At 37.5% G+C, this 14,171-nt stretch overlaps 1 protein-coding gene across 3 annotated transcripts in view; it reads right to left on the minus strand.

The window, feature by feature from the left end:
* Nucleotides 1–14,171, minus strand: part of AGK (acylglycerol kinase) — a 76,544-nt gene that overhangs the window by 28,292 nt on the left and 34,081 nt on the right. For all 3 annotated transcript variants that reach the window (XM_015588333.2, XM_025045909.1, XM_015588334.2), the window contains 4 exons: nt 10,348–10,423; nt 6,247–6,339; nt 4,558–4,590; nt 3,117–3,211 (listed from right to left, as the gene is read on the minus strand). In XM_015588333.2, coding sequence (XP_015443819.1) covers nt 3,117–3,211; nt 4,558–4,590; nt 6,247–6,339; nt 10,348–10,423 — 297 coding nt within the window. The remainder of the gene's footprint in view (nt 1–3,116; nt 3,212–4,557; nt 4,591–6,246; nt 6,340–10,347; nt 10,424–14,171) is intronic.

A 14,171-nucleotide genomic window follows, 5' to 3' on the forward strand; every position in this document is an offset into this window, starting at 1 on the left:
ATACATACTATGAAGTAAGGGTTGTGATTCATTTTCTTACATGTGGTTGTCTAATTGTTCCAGCACCATTTTGTTGGAAAAAAAAAAAAACTGTCCCTTCTCCACTGAATTGCCTTGGGGCCTTTGTTGAAAAATCGAGCATCCACATATGTGTGGGCCTAATTCTGGACACTTTCTCCTATCGATCTGTGTCTCCTTTTACCAGTACCACACTGTCTCGATCACTGTGGCTGGAATTGGTAGGGCAAGTCCTCAAAAGTTTGTTATTCTTTTTCAGAATTATTCTAGCTATTCCTGTTCTTTATTTTTCCACATAAATTTTAGTCAATTTCTATAAAAAGTCTTCTGGAACTCTGAAATTGTGTTGAATATAGATCAATTTGGAGAGAAGTGACATCTAAATATTGAGCCTTAAATCCCGTGAACACAGATCTCTCTCTATTTATTTAGATAGTCTCAATTTCTCCCTTCAGTGTTTTTATAGTTTTCAGCATATAAATCTTACACATATTTTCTTAGATTTATCCCTAAGTATTTCATGTTTTTATAAAAGTTTAGCAATGTTGGTATCCTATTGCCTTTATTGTTGTTATGTGGTTACATTTTAGAAAAATAAATATAGTAATTATCATTAGCAACGAAGTAAAAGATTTATCATGTCTGGAGTTTAAGTAGAGGTACAAGACAGGAGTCACTTAGAAACTAATTTCCATTCAAGTTTCCTAATATGGAACCTCCTTGCCTATTCCAATCTGCAGTCCCAATGAATGGGAATCTGGCAGAAAAAGTCACCTGTCCATGGTATTTGACTGGAATACCTATAAGATATATTTTTTAGTACTTTTCTAGGTGAAAAGGCAAGAGAATAGAGGGTTATCTTCTTTATTTGTTTATATTTGTTTTACTTTGGAGTCAGTAATTGTATAGCCATCCTCTTTGTTATTTACTATGTTCCATCCTAAATAAATTTTCAACAATTATACGTAAAGTCTTCAACAATTCAGGTAGTTTACCAAGCATGATTACATGTTTACTTAACGAGTCCTTATTTTGGCTCTTTCACAATCTTCTGAGATAAGCACTATCATTGTGCATTTGAGAAATATCGGTGGGGAAACAGACAGAGAGAGTAAAGAAAATCCCCGCCGTAGCAGAGCAAGCACGGTACAATACGAAATCCGATGTCAGGTCTAACTCCAAAGGTGCACTCTCTTCACCTGTGAGGCTGCTCTGGGCGTACCTAAGAGATAACTAGGGATTCCCACAGGGCAGTCCCACACCTGATACCTGTGTGCTCGACAATCCTCCCCACCGGTGTGATCAGGCTTAAAACGCAAACACTTAAGTCAGGCATCATGTCCACCTGGGTCGGTGTTTCTAACAGGTGCAATCAAAAATACTTTCCAAGATACATGTTAATGTAAATGCTTGGATTACATTCTGGGTTCTTTAGGAAGCAGGTTGGAACGTAAGAAACGGCCTATTTTACTTTTTCATATTTCTCTATCAAAATGTCTTTATCCCATTTTTTCCTTCCAACACAGATGCTGCTATCTGGGAAGGAGGTAGCAGTTTAGAAAATGAGATTCAATTTAGGAGAAAGCAAGAAGCACGATCACAAGTTTAGCTGAACCTGCTACAAATATGTTAATTCTGAAGCAAGCTGAGAAGGGATCCTAAAGCACTGTACTTACTCTGAGTAGTAGCTAGCACACTAAAAGGTTAGGAAGTGCATCTGCGAGACAGACCTTGAAAACAAATCTTGCAAATGAAAAAGCTTTTTTATATTTATATTAATTCTTTTCAATAATCACTTGGCAGAAGACAGCTAAAATGCAACCTTAAATTTATCATTCTCCAGTAATAATTGCAAGCTCTAAATAAAGCAGCACCATAGGACGGAATAGCTATTTTTTATGATTATTTAGCTGCAACATTCCAAATCCAAGATTCCTTTTTCTTCCATACTAATTATGGTACCAAAAAATCTTGACAACAGTGCAAAAAGCAAAGCCCTGTTCTTTCAAATAGCCTTAAGCCTCTGCCATATTAAGAGGTCTACAAAATTCTGACCCCAGAGCAGACTTGCTTAATTACCTAAGACCTCTGGGGTATGCCTATAAATTAAGGTTTATAAATCTTTAAATTAGAAATAGAAGCAGCAACAACATTAGCTAACTACAGGGGAAAATGAGCCCCTCCAAAACTGAAGGCTACCTAAGACCTTGAGGGTGGCCGCACTATGTGTAAACTGGCTTTCTCCAGGAACATGGTCTACCCCGATCACTGACACGGCCGGGAACGCGGGCTCAGCAGTTCCAACGCTATCTGCTGACGCGAACGGAGGGACTAGCTCTCTGAAGGAACCAAGACTCAAACCAGACAGGATTCCTTGTGGATAAGCAAAACTGTTTGAGTGATTCATTGTTGTCATATCTACTGCCCCTCAGAAATTCTAAACTGGGAATAAAAAGCATGGCAAAGTGAAATGTCACTTTGGGCTTCGGGATAATTGGTGAAGGTTGAATACTCCTCATTAGATTAAGGCTGGAAGAATGAAAAACATTTTAAAGAAGGCGTGGCGCACGTATACATTTATGCCTCGTGTTTGACATATAGACTGAGGCCTTTATGCAAAATATATAAATAGAGAGAGCGAACTATTCAAAGATATAAGATGACTCCTAAAATTACAACTACTTATATTATCAACATAATGATGCCAAGGCTACCAGTTCAGTCTTCACAAGGAACCTATGTGTCATTGTGACTATTTAACCAAACAAATCAGTGCAAATCTGTCCTTCACTAAAGAATCTTACACTGTAAAAGCATAAAACAGTTTGAATCAGGGCGGTTCTCTTCACAGCTGACAGAAGGACATCAGTTCATCTCCACACCTGACCTGGAGACCTCATGTTAGATCACCAGGGTCCCACAACCCAACAGAGAAACTTCCCAGCGAACTGAAAGGCTAAACCCTGACCTAGGTCCCTCTTAACGATCTGAAGTCTCAGGCCGTCAACACATAAAACAAATATTTTATCACACATGTGAGTCTTCCATTCCCAGACTCGCTCACCCACAAATGCTACCATCCCACGCTGACGACCTACTGGACTTTGTTTCCACTTTCGGCAAAGAGGGTATGACTCAAACTACTGGTCTGTCCCAGAGGGATAAATCCGATGGGAATCTTACTGAAGGTCGCCTGGGGGAAAAAGCAGAGGCAGGTTTTAGTGTTATGGTGGGAAAATTAGGCTAACAGAGGGGCAGAGATGTGTCTACTATGACGAGTAACTGTAAGTGACCCTGGGCCTGCCTTCCCGACTCCCTTACCATGTCCTAGACCAGTGACCAGGTAACACGAACTGAGCAGTTCCTAAAGGGAGGCAGTCCATGAATGCAACATGAATTGGAGTTTGGAAGAAATATTTGGGTTTTCATTAATGGCAACTGATTGAAAGACATTTGGTTAAGAAAATGAGGGTGTAAAAGATAATAGATAAATGCACTATTGTGGCAGAGACTATTATTTCACTATTTGAAAAAGTCGCAGACAAAATTCAGCTAAAAATAGCTAACATGTGTACATTAAGTAATGACAGGTGAAAAGTGCTTTATAAATTACCTCAAGTACAAATAAGCAAAGAGAATAAGCACGTTCAGGCATCGGAAGGTAATGGCAAGGCCGAAGATTTAATTAAATTCCACAAATAGAGAGACACTGTGAGGTACCAGAGACTATTTTGAGGACAATCTGCCATCAGCACAGGGACTAGGAAAAGTCTTTCTTGTTGATATTGTTTATAAAATATTTGAAACTATTGTGGAAAAGTGTTTAAAATAGTGTCACAAACACTCATACACCCAGACCCCAGATATAACAAACGTTATATTTTGCCATATTTGCTTCAGATGTTTTAAGCAATGAAATGACAGATACATTGAAGTCACTGCCCACCCAATTCTTCTCTCGCCCCTCCCAGAGGAAGCCATTACCCTGAGGTTGGCGTGAGGATGTCTTTCCATCCACATTGTTATTCTTTTACTACATTATTTTCGACATCCATTAAGAGGATGCTCGTTTTCCAAATTTTAAATCTTTGCAGAAATGCGTAACATACTTTGGCAACCTGACTTTTTTACTGAATATTTTTAGAATAACCATGTAGACATTTATAAATCTAGTTCATTCATTTTAACATCAGTATGGGCTTTTAGTATATAAACACACTTCGATTTCTTTATGAAAGCACCCTTTCAAAAAGATCGTACAGAAAATTTTTATATTTTAAAAACAACGCTTGGTAAAAGATTCTATAGAAAATTTTTATATTTTAAAAACAACACCTGGTAAAAGCTACTGGATTACCAAACCGGAAAAGTCGACCGTGAGTTAATAAAAGTATCCTAGGGCTTGACTTTCTAAAAACCAAGGAAGCACAACTTGTGCCTGCCTTAAAATATAAAACGAGGAGAAAAGGTAAAATTAAGAGAGAGAAAAAGAACAGAAAGGTGAAAGCCAAAATGAAATGACTCTTCTTAAAAGCTTACCTCATCTGCTCTTCGAAGAACTCCAGTAATAACCTACAAATATTTTTAAAAATTATTATAAATAACATGTGTTTCCTTTATCATAAAAGAATTGGATTCGATTTTCATGGACCACACACTTTCCTTATTTCTTCCTAGAAACTATGTCAAAAGATGTCTCAGCTCTTAAAACACATAGTATTTTCCAACAGGATCAGAGTTAAATTAACTTTTATTATTGACTTAAGGTCAATAGTACAATGAGGGCTAAGATAAAAGAATATAAAACCTCCACATTATATTAGCAAAATTATGTTTTAAGTTTCATAAATGGGTATTAATATGCTGTTCACATCAATTATACCAAAGACCCTGGTTTGCTACAAAGAAGTGCACATGTAAGGGAAAATAACCCTTTGCTATTCTCGGGGAGGTCTGCTCTTCATCGATGTTTCTCAATGATGAATGTAAAGACATGAGGGATAGTAAAATATAGTACATGTCTTGTAAAAACTGAAAAATACTTGAAGAAAAACTTCTTTCTCATAAACCCACCATGCAGGAGGATACTCATCATTAAACAGTTGTTTGTATTTTGATACATTTCTCTCCAATTCTTTTATCGCCAAGGCATGTTTTTATGACTGGATTGTACCAAATACACAATTTGGTATCTTTCTTAAAAATATTTTGTAAAGTAAAGGCTGACGCCCCTCTTCTCCCTTCGTCTCCTCCTTCACTGCATTTTAGGACTAAGTGGGGCTGTCTGAGGTCTACCTCATTCTTTGGTTGGCATGCTATTAGTATTCTTCACACTTCATGAAAAAGCCATAAAAACCATTAGCACAGCCTTTTCAGAAGCAGCTTACCAAGGCTCACATAATTTCTAAGTCAAACACAGGACTCCTCTCAGTCTGTGGGTAGCTCCCGATCCCTCAACACTGGTGGTTCTGTCCCACGAGACAGAGGCAAAGGCAGTCGGAGGTGAGGCACGGATGGGGTCGTGGTGCACAGGACAGAATGACTAGTGGGCGGGGGGCAGGAGGGGGGCTGGCGCCTGCACCAGGCTCTTTAGGGGTTTCTAATATATTATGGAGGGCTAGTCTTGCCCTGGAAAAAAGGGCACTTCCAGGGGGATGTACTGTCCTGAATGGACCAGAGTGAGCACTACGGATATGGAATTTAAGGACACAGGCCGATGCATACATTTGAACACGGAGGCCTCTGCTCCTACATGTACTATTAGGAGATTACATACGTACATACATACATACATACGTATACATGTGATGGAAATGATGTGAGAATGGACAGATGCATTTTTTAAGGGAATCTTTAAGTTTATAAGAAACGTTCCTCATAACTGAAACTGATTTCATAACAAACAGGGCTACTTCATAAGAATCTTCAAAATATCAAAAGCTCGTCCTACACACCACCATTCGTCTCCTGTTTTATTTGATTTTATCACACTTAAATTTGATAACAAAAACCCATTTATGTGCTAGGTATAGAGTTTCGACGAACCAATGAAATAAAAGTGCATGAGGAAAACGTAATGCTGTACGTATTTCAGGAGAAACGATCCTCAAAAAATGGATTACAAAGAAATAATTTCCTTAGATTATAACCACTTTATGCCATTTCTCTAAGGTCTAATTTCCATCTTCTTCACTTTCAAACTGGTTTCAAACAGGAAAACAGCCATACCTCCTGCAATGTCCCATCTCCTCCAGCAACGATGATGACATCTGTGCTGTCCATCAGTTCTAGGAGTTTCTTCGCTTGGCCCTCATAATCTGTCTGAAATACAAAGGAAGCCTTTGGTACATTTATCATCCTAGGGCCACAGGTGAAAGGTTTCAAAATGCAGGTTATTTTCGTTAAAGTTTTACATTGAGTCTTGTCTTAAATACTACATACTTGATAGATGTGAAAAACTAAACAGCTAAGAAAGCAACTCTATATATGGTTTTCATAGTTTTATACTTTTAGAACTGGAAGAGACCTCAGAAACCACAGTCAGCTGCTTACTTGTCTCAGTTACAGTGAGCTTGTCAAAGGACTCGGTCCAGTTCAGATTCTATGACATCATCTACCCAGGGCCTTTCATCTGCAAGCAGGAAGTCAAGTGTAAAGGCAAATAAGGAGAAGCAAATGTAATGAAAAAAAAAAAAAAAAAAAGCACAGATTTGAGAGCCCAGGAGACCTAGATTAAGTCTCGATTCTGCGACTTTTCAGCTGACTGGCCTTATGAAATTCTCAGGATCTCGATTTCCTCATCAATGAAATTGTGTGTCAGAGAAGGGGATAATCACAGCTGCCTCACGACACTGTTACAGAGCTGATGAAGCTCTAGCAGGCCAGTGGTTCTGACTGCACCCCAATACCGAGCCCACGGCTTACTGCGGAGTAGGCACGCAATGAATACTCGCAAGACATAAAATCAATGGAATAAGTTCAGAGGACACAACTAAAATGCAAAAAGATCCGGAGAGATTTAGCAGACCACAATTTAAAAGATTATGTTAATAGAGATAAGACATTTGAGGCTCTGATCTTACGATGAAAATTCCAAATGCACCAAAAGACTAAAGATAAAAAGGGGGGCCTAATGATGCAAAAAGATGAATTGACACGCTGACCTATACTTTAACAAAAATTAACTCAAAATGGGTTATAAACCCAACTGTAAAATAAAAAACTATAAAATTTCTGGAAAATACGGGAAGGGATCTAGGAGATCCTGGGTTTGGTAATGGTAAATCAACCAAAAGCAAGATCTATGAGACAAAAATTGATAAGTGGAACTTCCTCAAAATTAAAAACTTCTGCTCGATATACAAAGAAATATCCTGTTTTCACACCTTTACCAATGATGCATCTAAAATATAAGAATACAAAAGGGTGAAAGATGTAAAAATGACACCACGCAACAACTAACCCAAGTAAACTAGTGCAGTTACTAACAATACTAGATAAGGCAGACTATGGCGAAGGCAGGATTAGTGCTAAAGAGAGGCGCTCTGTGACGGAATCGAAATGCGAGAAACATGAATTAATCTAAACGTGAATTAATCTAAACGTGAGTGCGTCTACTAACAGTCTCAAATCTTAACAGCAAAAATGGATGAAACTACATAGAGAAATGGACAAGTCCGCAATTACAGTGGGAGATTTTTAATACCTCTCACTCTCTGAATAATCCATAGTTAAAAAATAAAAAATCAGTAAGGACACAGAATAAAAATTTTATTTGTTGCTGGTGGGAATGTAAAATGGTACAGTCACTTTGAAAGGCAGCTGGGTGGTTTCTTACAAAGCTAACTACTCATAGAGAAGACTAACTGCGCTCTTAGGTATTTACCTGAGTGAGCTGAAAAATTATGTCCAAAAATAAACCTGCACAAGAATATTTACAGCAGCTTTATTCATAATTGCCCAAACTAGAAACAACCAAAATGTCCTTTAACAGGTAAACAGATAAACAGCTGTACATCTATACAATGGAATATTATCCAGAGATAAAAAGAAATGAGCTATCAAGTCACGAAAAGACAAGCCACTGAGGGGCCCAGGTGACACCAGCGCGTCCGGACTGCTGACCAAGAGAATCGTAAGCAGAAAAACAGTAAGGCAGTTTGTTATATAGCAAAAGATTCCTAATATAGAAATAAGCCTAAATATATCAACAAGTATAATAAACCCTGGATTAAATAGTCCGGTCAAAAGACAAAGGAAAAAAAGACTGATTTTTGAAATATCCTGTTTTCACACCTTTACCAATGATGAATCTAAAATATAAGAATACAAAAGGGTGAAAGATGTAAAAATTACACCAGGCAACAACTAACCCAAGTAAGCTAGTGCAGTTACTAACAATACTAGATAAGGTAGACTATGGGGAAGGCAGGATTAGTGCTAAAGAGAGGCGCTCTGTGACGGAGTCGAAATGCGAGAAACGTGAATTCATCTAAACGTGCGTGCATCTACTAACAGTCTCAAATCTTAACAGCAAAAATGGATGAAACTACATAGAGAAATGGACAAGTCCGCAATTACAGTGGGAGATTTTTAATACCTCTCACTCTCTGAATAATCCATAGTTAAAAAATAAAAAATCAGTAAGGACACAGAATACTTGAGCCACACGACAGATGTGATTTAATGGACATATACAGAATGCGACGCCTGACAACTGATATTCTTTTTAGGCATACGTGGAACATTTACGAAAACGAACACGCTAGGCCATAAAACAAGTCTCAATAAATGTTAAAATACGAGTTATACAGACTACACACTCTTTTACCACACACAATAAAATCAGAAATCATTAACATAAATAATTGGAAAATCTTTAAATTTGGATATTTTAAAACATGCCTAAATAACTGATAGGTCAAACCGAAATCACTATGGAAATTAGAAAATACTTGGAGATGAAAATATTAAACATCAAAACTTCTAGGCTGCAGCTGAAGCAGCAGAGTAAAATATATAGTTTTAAATTCATATAGAATGGTAAAAATTAAGGACATAAGCATTCACATTAAAATGTTGTAAAAGAACAGCAGGAAAAAATCCAAAGAAAGTAGAATGAAGGAAATAAAGACAGACCAGAAATTAATGAAATAAATATAAATGAGAAGATTAACAAGCCAAAAACTGCTTCTTGGAAAGGATTAATTGGAAAACCTCTCACAAGGCTATTGAGGAAAAAAAAAGGGACAAATAATATTAAGCTTAAAAATGAGATATTACAAATGTTACAGAAATTTAAAAGTTTAAAAGAAGATACTATGAACAACTTGATGCCAATTAATTTGAAAACTTAGATGAAATGAACAAATTCCTTGAAAAAATTTACGTTATCAAAATTACCTAAAGGAGAAACAGAACTTGAGTACTTCTAGAGCCGTTAAAGAAATTTAAGATAAAAACACAATCCCCTCAGAGAAAGCTGCAAGCCCAGCGCGTCTCACTCCAGAGTTCAACCGAACACTCCAGGAACAAGTCTCAGTCCTGCGTATCCATTCCAGGACCCGTCGTATGCAGACAGTCCCTGACATACATTACAGGTTCTTACATAAGCGTTAGTTTTTTTCTTTTAAGTACCTTCCTCCCCTCCCTCAAGGCAGATAGATGACTGGAAGACCAAGTCTCAAACGAGTTGGGAAACAGTTCAATATTCCATGAGAAATTGCATGAAATGAGCTTTTAGTCTCTAGGATCTAATGTTAAAAATAGGTAAGCCACAGACTTGCAGATGGGGGGGTGGCAGCGGTTTTCATTAAATACGCTATTCCACACCGCACACGCATCACCCAAAAGTCAGCAAAGTGGAGTCCCGAAGCATCTTCCGAGACAGCACAACTAATTTATTTTTACCTAAATCTCGCAAGTTCTCAATCTTTACCATTTAAAATTCCTCAACAGAGAAAAAATGTTTACCTGTCAGCAGAACTACCAAGAAATTAAATTAATTACTCAAACTTGAAGTTTTTTTTTTCCCCCCCTCGGAAAAAGAATTCTTACAGCTATCATAATTCTCATCTTCCAAGAAACAATAATTCCACATCCTATCTTCCAATGAAAAGAATCAAGTTCATGCCTCCACCTAATCCTATTCTGAAAATGAAAAGCTGACAATGCTTTGAAAAAAACACAATTGCTTTAATTATCAGAACAAGTACACACCACTGATTTCTCTGTTCCTGTCTTCTTAAGTGAAAAGTGATTTCTGCGAAGAGAAGAGGCTATGTTGTAAGGGGGCACTTTGGCCAAAATCAACAGTGGAGCAGTTCTCACCTTAACGATAGTCACATCCATGCCAGACAAATGCAAAATTGGGGCAGCATTTTTTTCAAACAGAGTCCTTGCTTTGCTGTAAAAAAGGAGAAATTACAAATATTTTAACACAAGTGCACATGAAGAACAGAAAACATCTTTTCTTGTGTAGAACAAAGATAGACTAAGGAACACAGTTTCCTTTCTTTCTTCGGTATAGGAAGTTTAACAATGAGCCATGAGTTTCCACGGACAGAAACACAGACTCGCTCACTCTGGGGCCTCTGAGAGTTTACCCTTTGTCTCATACACGAAGCTCTTATCTGTTTGGGATGCTTACAGCTCACAGTCTACTTCCTCTAGAGGAAGAATGTACACCAGATGGGGCTCTGCTCAGGGTCATTCAGTATTTATTGAGCATCCCGTATGTGCTAGACAGGTATATGAAGCAGGGATACAACACGACAAAGCAGACAAGGATAGCTGTAACTTAAGTACAGTGTAATGAGTTCTCAAGGAACTTGTTTATTTTCCAGTGGTGGAGAAGGTATTCACTCTAACCTTTTTTCATACGGCCCGAGGGAACAGATTGAACCAAACAGAACAATGCTTAATTCTAGCTCAGCGGACACAATTTGGGGAGAAGAAATACATTATTTTTAACAATTTTGAGTCCTGGGGCTAGCTCCATTTCTTGAGTTTTAAACTTGTAGTGGTCTCCCTGGAGAAAGAGCAACATTGTTTACAGGAAGTCAGAATTTCTGCTAGGATAGAGGAAAGTCGGAAATTATCAACAGAACTATAGGAGAATTAGCAGCTTGTCCCAAACTCCCAGGCAAAGCCGTGCCCTCCTCTGCGTTGCCTCGGATTTTGTACACCTCTCCCTCAGGAACTTTCATATCGCAGAATGATGAGTGATTTGCAAGACAGTCTTCGGGACTAGATTTGAAGCCTTGCAAAAACAGATACCAAATCTTATTAATCTGAATCTCCTAGCCTCTAGGAGTAGGTCTGGCACAGGTAAAAGATACTTAATAAGTATCTGGTGAATTAACGCACAAATGAGTAAATGAATAAACCCACCCAAATGTACACATGTAAATTCCGAGGAAAAGGAAATCACATGTTTGTGATGTCTTGTAATATAATAGAAACAGTTAAACAGCCCTTAGAAGATTTTGTGTTTTAAAAGTATCACACATATCATTCTGATAGTGACTCTTGTCCAATTCAGGTCAGGTTTCAAAAACACAGCCTAGGAATCAAGGGATGCAGAAGTTGCAAAATGTCCCCTAGGAATCAAGGGATGCAGAAGTTGCAAAATGTCCCCAATGGCATTGCCTCAAATTTGAATAAATGTTAAATATATCAATCAGTTGACCTGTCTTTTACCCAAATATTTTCAATGATCACATCAGAAACAACTAGTATTTTCAAATCAACTAGCCAAATATCTAACTTTTACATCCATATTTACTTAGTCTTTCAGATTTTTTTTTACCACTGATATACAGTTTGATTTTCTTGAAAATATTTTATTCTAGAAAGAGATGCAAAGATTGCCAATGAGGAGCATGTATAATTACACACAGACAAAATTCAACATTCTCTACGCTAAAAGTTAGAATAACCACCGATGGCAAAACATGAAACATTTCTTATCATGAATTTAAATGGAAATGGAGAGGTTTGGATAAATGTTCCCAAGAACCATTCAGAAGAATCTCTCAAACCAAGGGCATACCTGAGTAGGTGATAAGCAAATTAAATACCCGACCTTTTCCACTGCTCTGAATGCTCATTAGAACGAACACGAAGGGCTCAATGGAAACCCCTCGCCCGCTCAGCTTTACTGTTGCACTGAGCTGGTGACGCTGCAAACATCTCTCCCTCCGGGGGCACGTTCATTAGGAGACTGGTAAGAAAGGATCGGTTGAAAATGAATCAGATCTAACCCTGAGAAGCCAAACTCTGGAGAAGTCTCAATCTGCTAGTTAACCACTTAGGACAAATCTGTAAGCTCCCCTAAGTTAAAGAAATAAAACTTGAACATTTGGGCATTTATTCATGCCTTTATGTGATGCCATGGGTACAGAAAACCTCTAAAAGTGAAGACTTTTTCCTTCGAATGTTCTGTCCAAAAGACTGAAAAACAAGTGTTACCAGTAAGAAATACAATATTTATTACACAAGTAAGGGTGATAGATAAATAACAACTTTATATACTTGTAGCAATTTCCAGGTTCGTTCTCTCTCTCTCTCTCTCTCTCTCTCTCTCTCTCTCACAAAAAGTGAAGACTTTTTCCTTCGAATGTTCTGTCCAAAAGACTGAAAAACAAGTGTTACCAGTAAGAAATACAATATTTATTACACAATTAAGGGTGATATAGCACCGGAGATAAATAAAAACTTTATATACTTGTAGCAATTTCCAGGTTCTCTCTCTCTCTCTCTCTCTCTCTCTCTCTCTCTCTCTCTCACACACACACACACTACTCCTTAATGTATTATTTATTAATGCTAAACACAGTTATCTTCTTTCTTAAAGCTCTTATGTAGTTTTAAACCAGTACATAATAAAATAGCTACATAATAAATTATAAATTATATGTCGGGCAGAGTCAAGATGACAAAAATAGTGCAATTAAATCGTGAAAGCGTTAAAAGGAGATGCTGGAGCATTTCAGAGTGGCTGCTTCCTAGAACTGTGCAGATTCACCTTGCTAAAGGGGATGATGACTTGAGAGAAAGCCTTCCTTAGCCTCCCTTTTAGGTAATGATATACCTTTAAACAAGAATCCATCTTTAAAAATGCAAATACATTTATCAGTAAAAGTGTAAACAGAACCTAAAACTGCTCTAAAAAATAGTTTAATATTTTAAATGTAAATGTCTCTTAGAAACTCAAAATGACTGATTACAGCTTAAACAAATTGCCATATATTTTTCTTCATCAGAATTAGCAAGTTGCTAACTCACTAGGTCTCTAAAGGAATAGCACCTAAATCAGTTAAAGCAGGCAGAAAGAGAGGTGCAGTGCCTCTGGGAAGGGTGGGAGGGTAAAGCAGAGAATGTCTTGAACCTAGACAGGTCGATAATAACAAAAACAGCAGCTTGTAGGTCTTTCACTCCATGCTTACTATGAAATAGAAATAATGCCAAACACTTCAGAGGCATTATCTCATTTAATCCTAGAGGCGCCTATTCCATATGGTGATTTCATAAGGTATGTACTGTTACATCTTCCATTTCACAGATGATCTAAGTTAAGTAGTTCCTGCAGTATTACAGAGCGCAAAAGAGTATACGGAAATAATCCTTTAAACTCTGAAGCCTACAGAGTTCTTGTGTTGTGTTAGGACCTATTCACTTGTTGGTGTTAATACTGATATTTAACAAGAATGATCAATAGGCATTATCACTGGTGTGTTTATGGGAGAGGGAAATGGTGTTAACAAACCCTGGCAAATGGGATTCAATTAGGCGGAGTAATGGAGCCAATTTAAACGATCTGTACATAAATATTTTAAACTGCTGAATTAAAAAGAAATAAGGCATGACTTGTCCTCGTATCTGAGGAGCCACACTCAGTCCCAAGAAACGACTAGAGAAACTTATTTGAGAAGCCGAAAGCCTTTCCTCTAAGATCAGGAACAAGACAAGGATGCCCACTTATTATCACTTCCATTTGACATAGTATTAGAAGTCCTAGCCACAGACAAGACAAAGAAATGAAAGGTGTCCAAACTGGAAAAGTAAAACTCTCATCATTTGCAGATGACATGGTACTATATATAGAAAACTCTAAAGACTCTACCAAAAAAACCCTATTAGAACTAATAAAT

Source organism: Pteropus alecto, unplaced genomic scaffold, assembly GCF_000325575.1.
Source record: "Pteropus alecto unplaced genomic scaffold, ASM32557v1 scaffold22, whole genome shotgun sequence".
Lineage (NCBI taxonomy): Eukaryota > Metazoa > Chordata > Mammalia > Chiroptera > Pteropodidae > Pteropus > Pteropus alecto.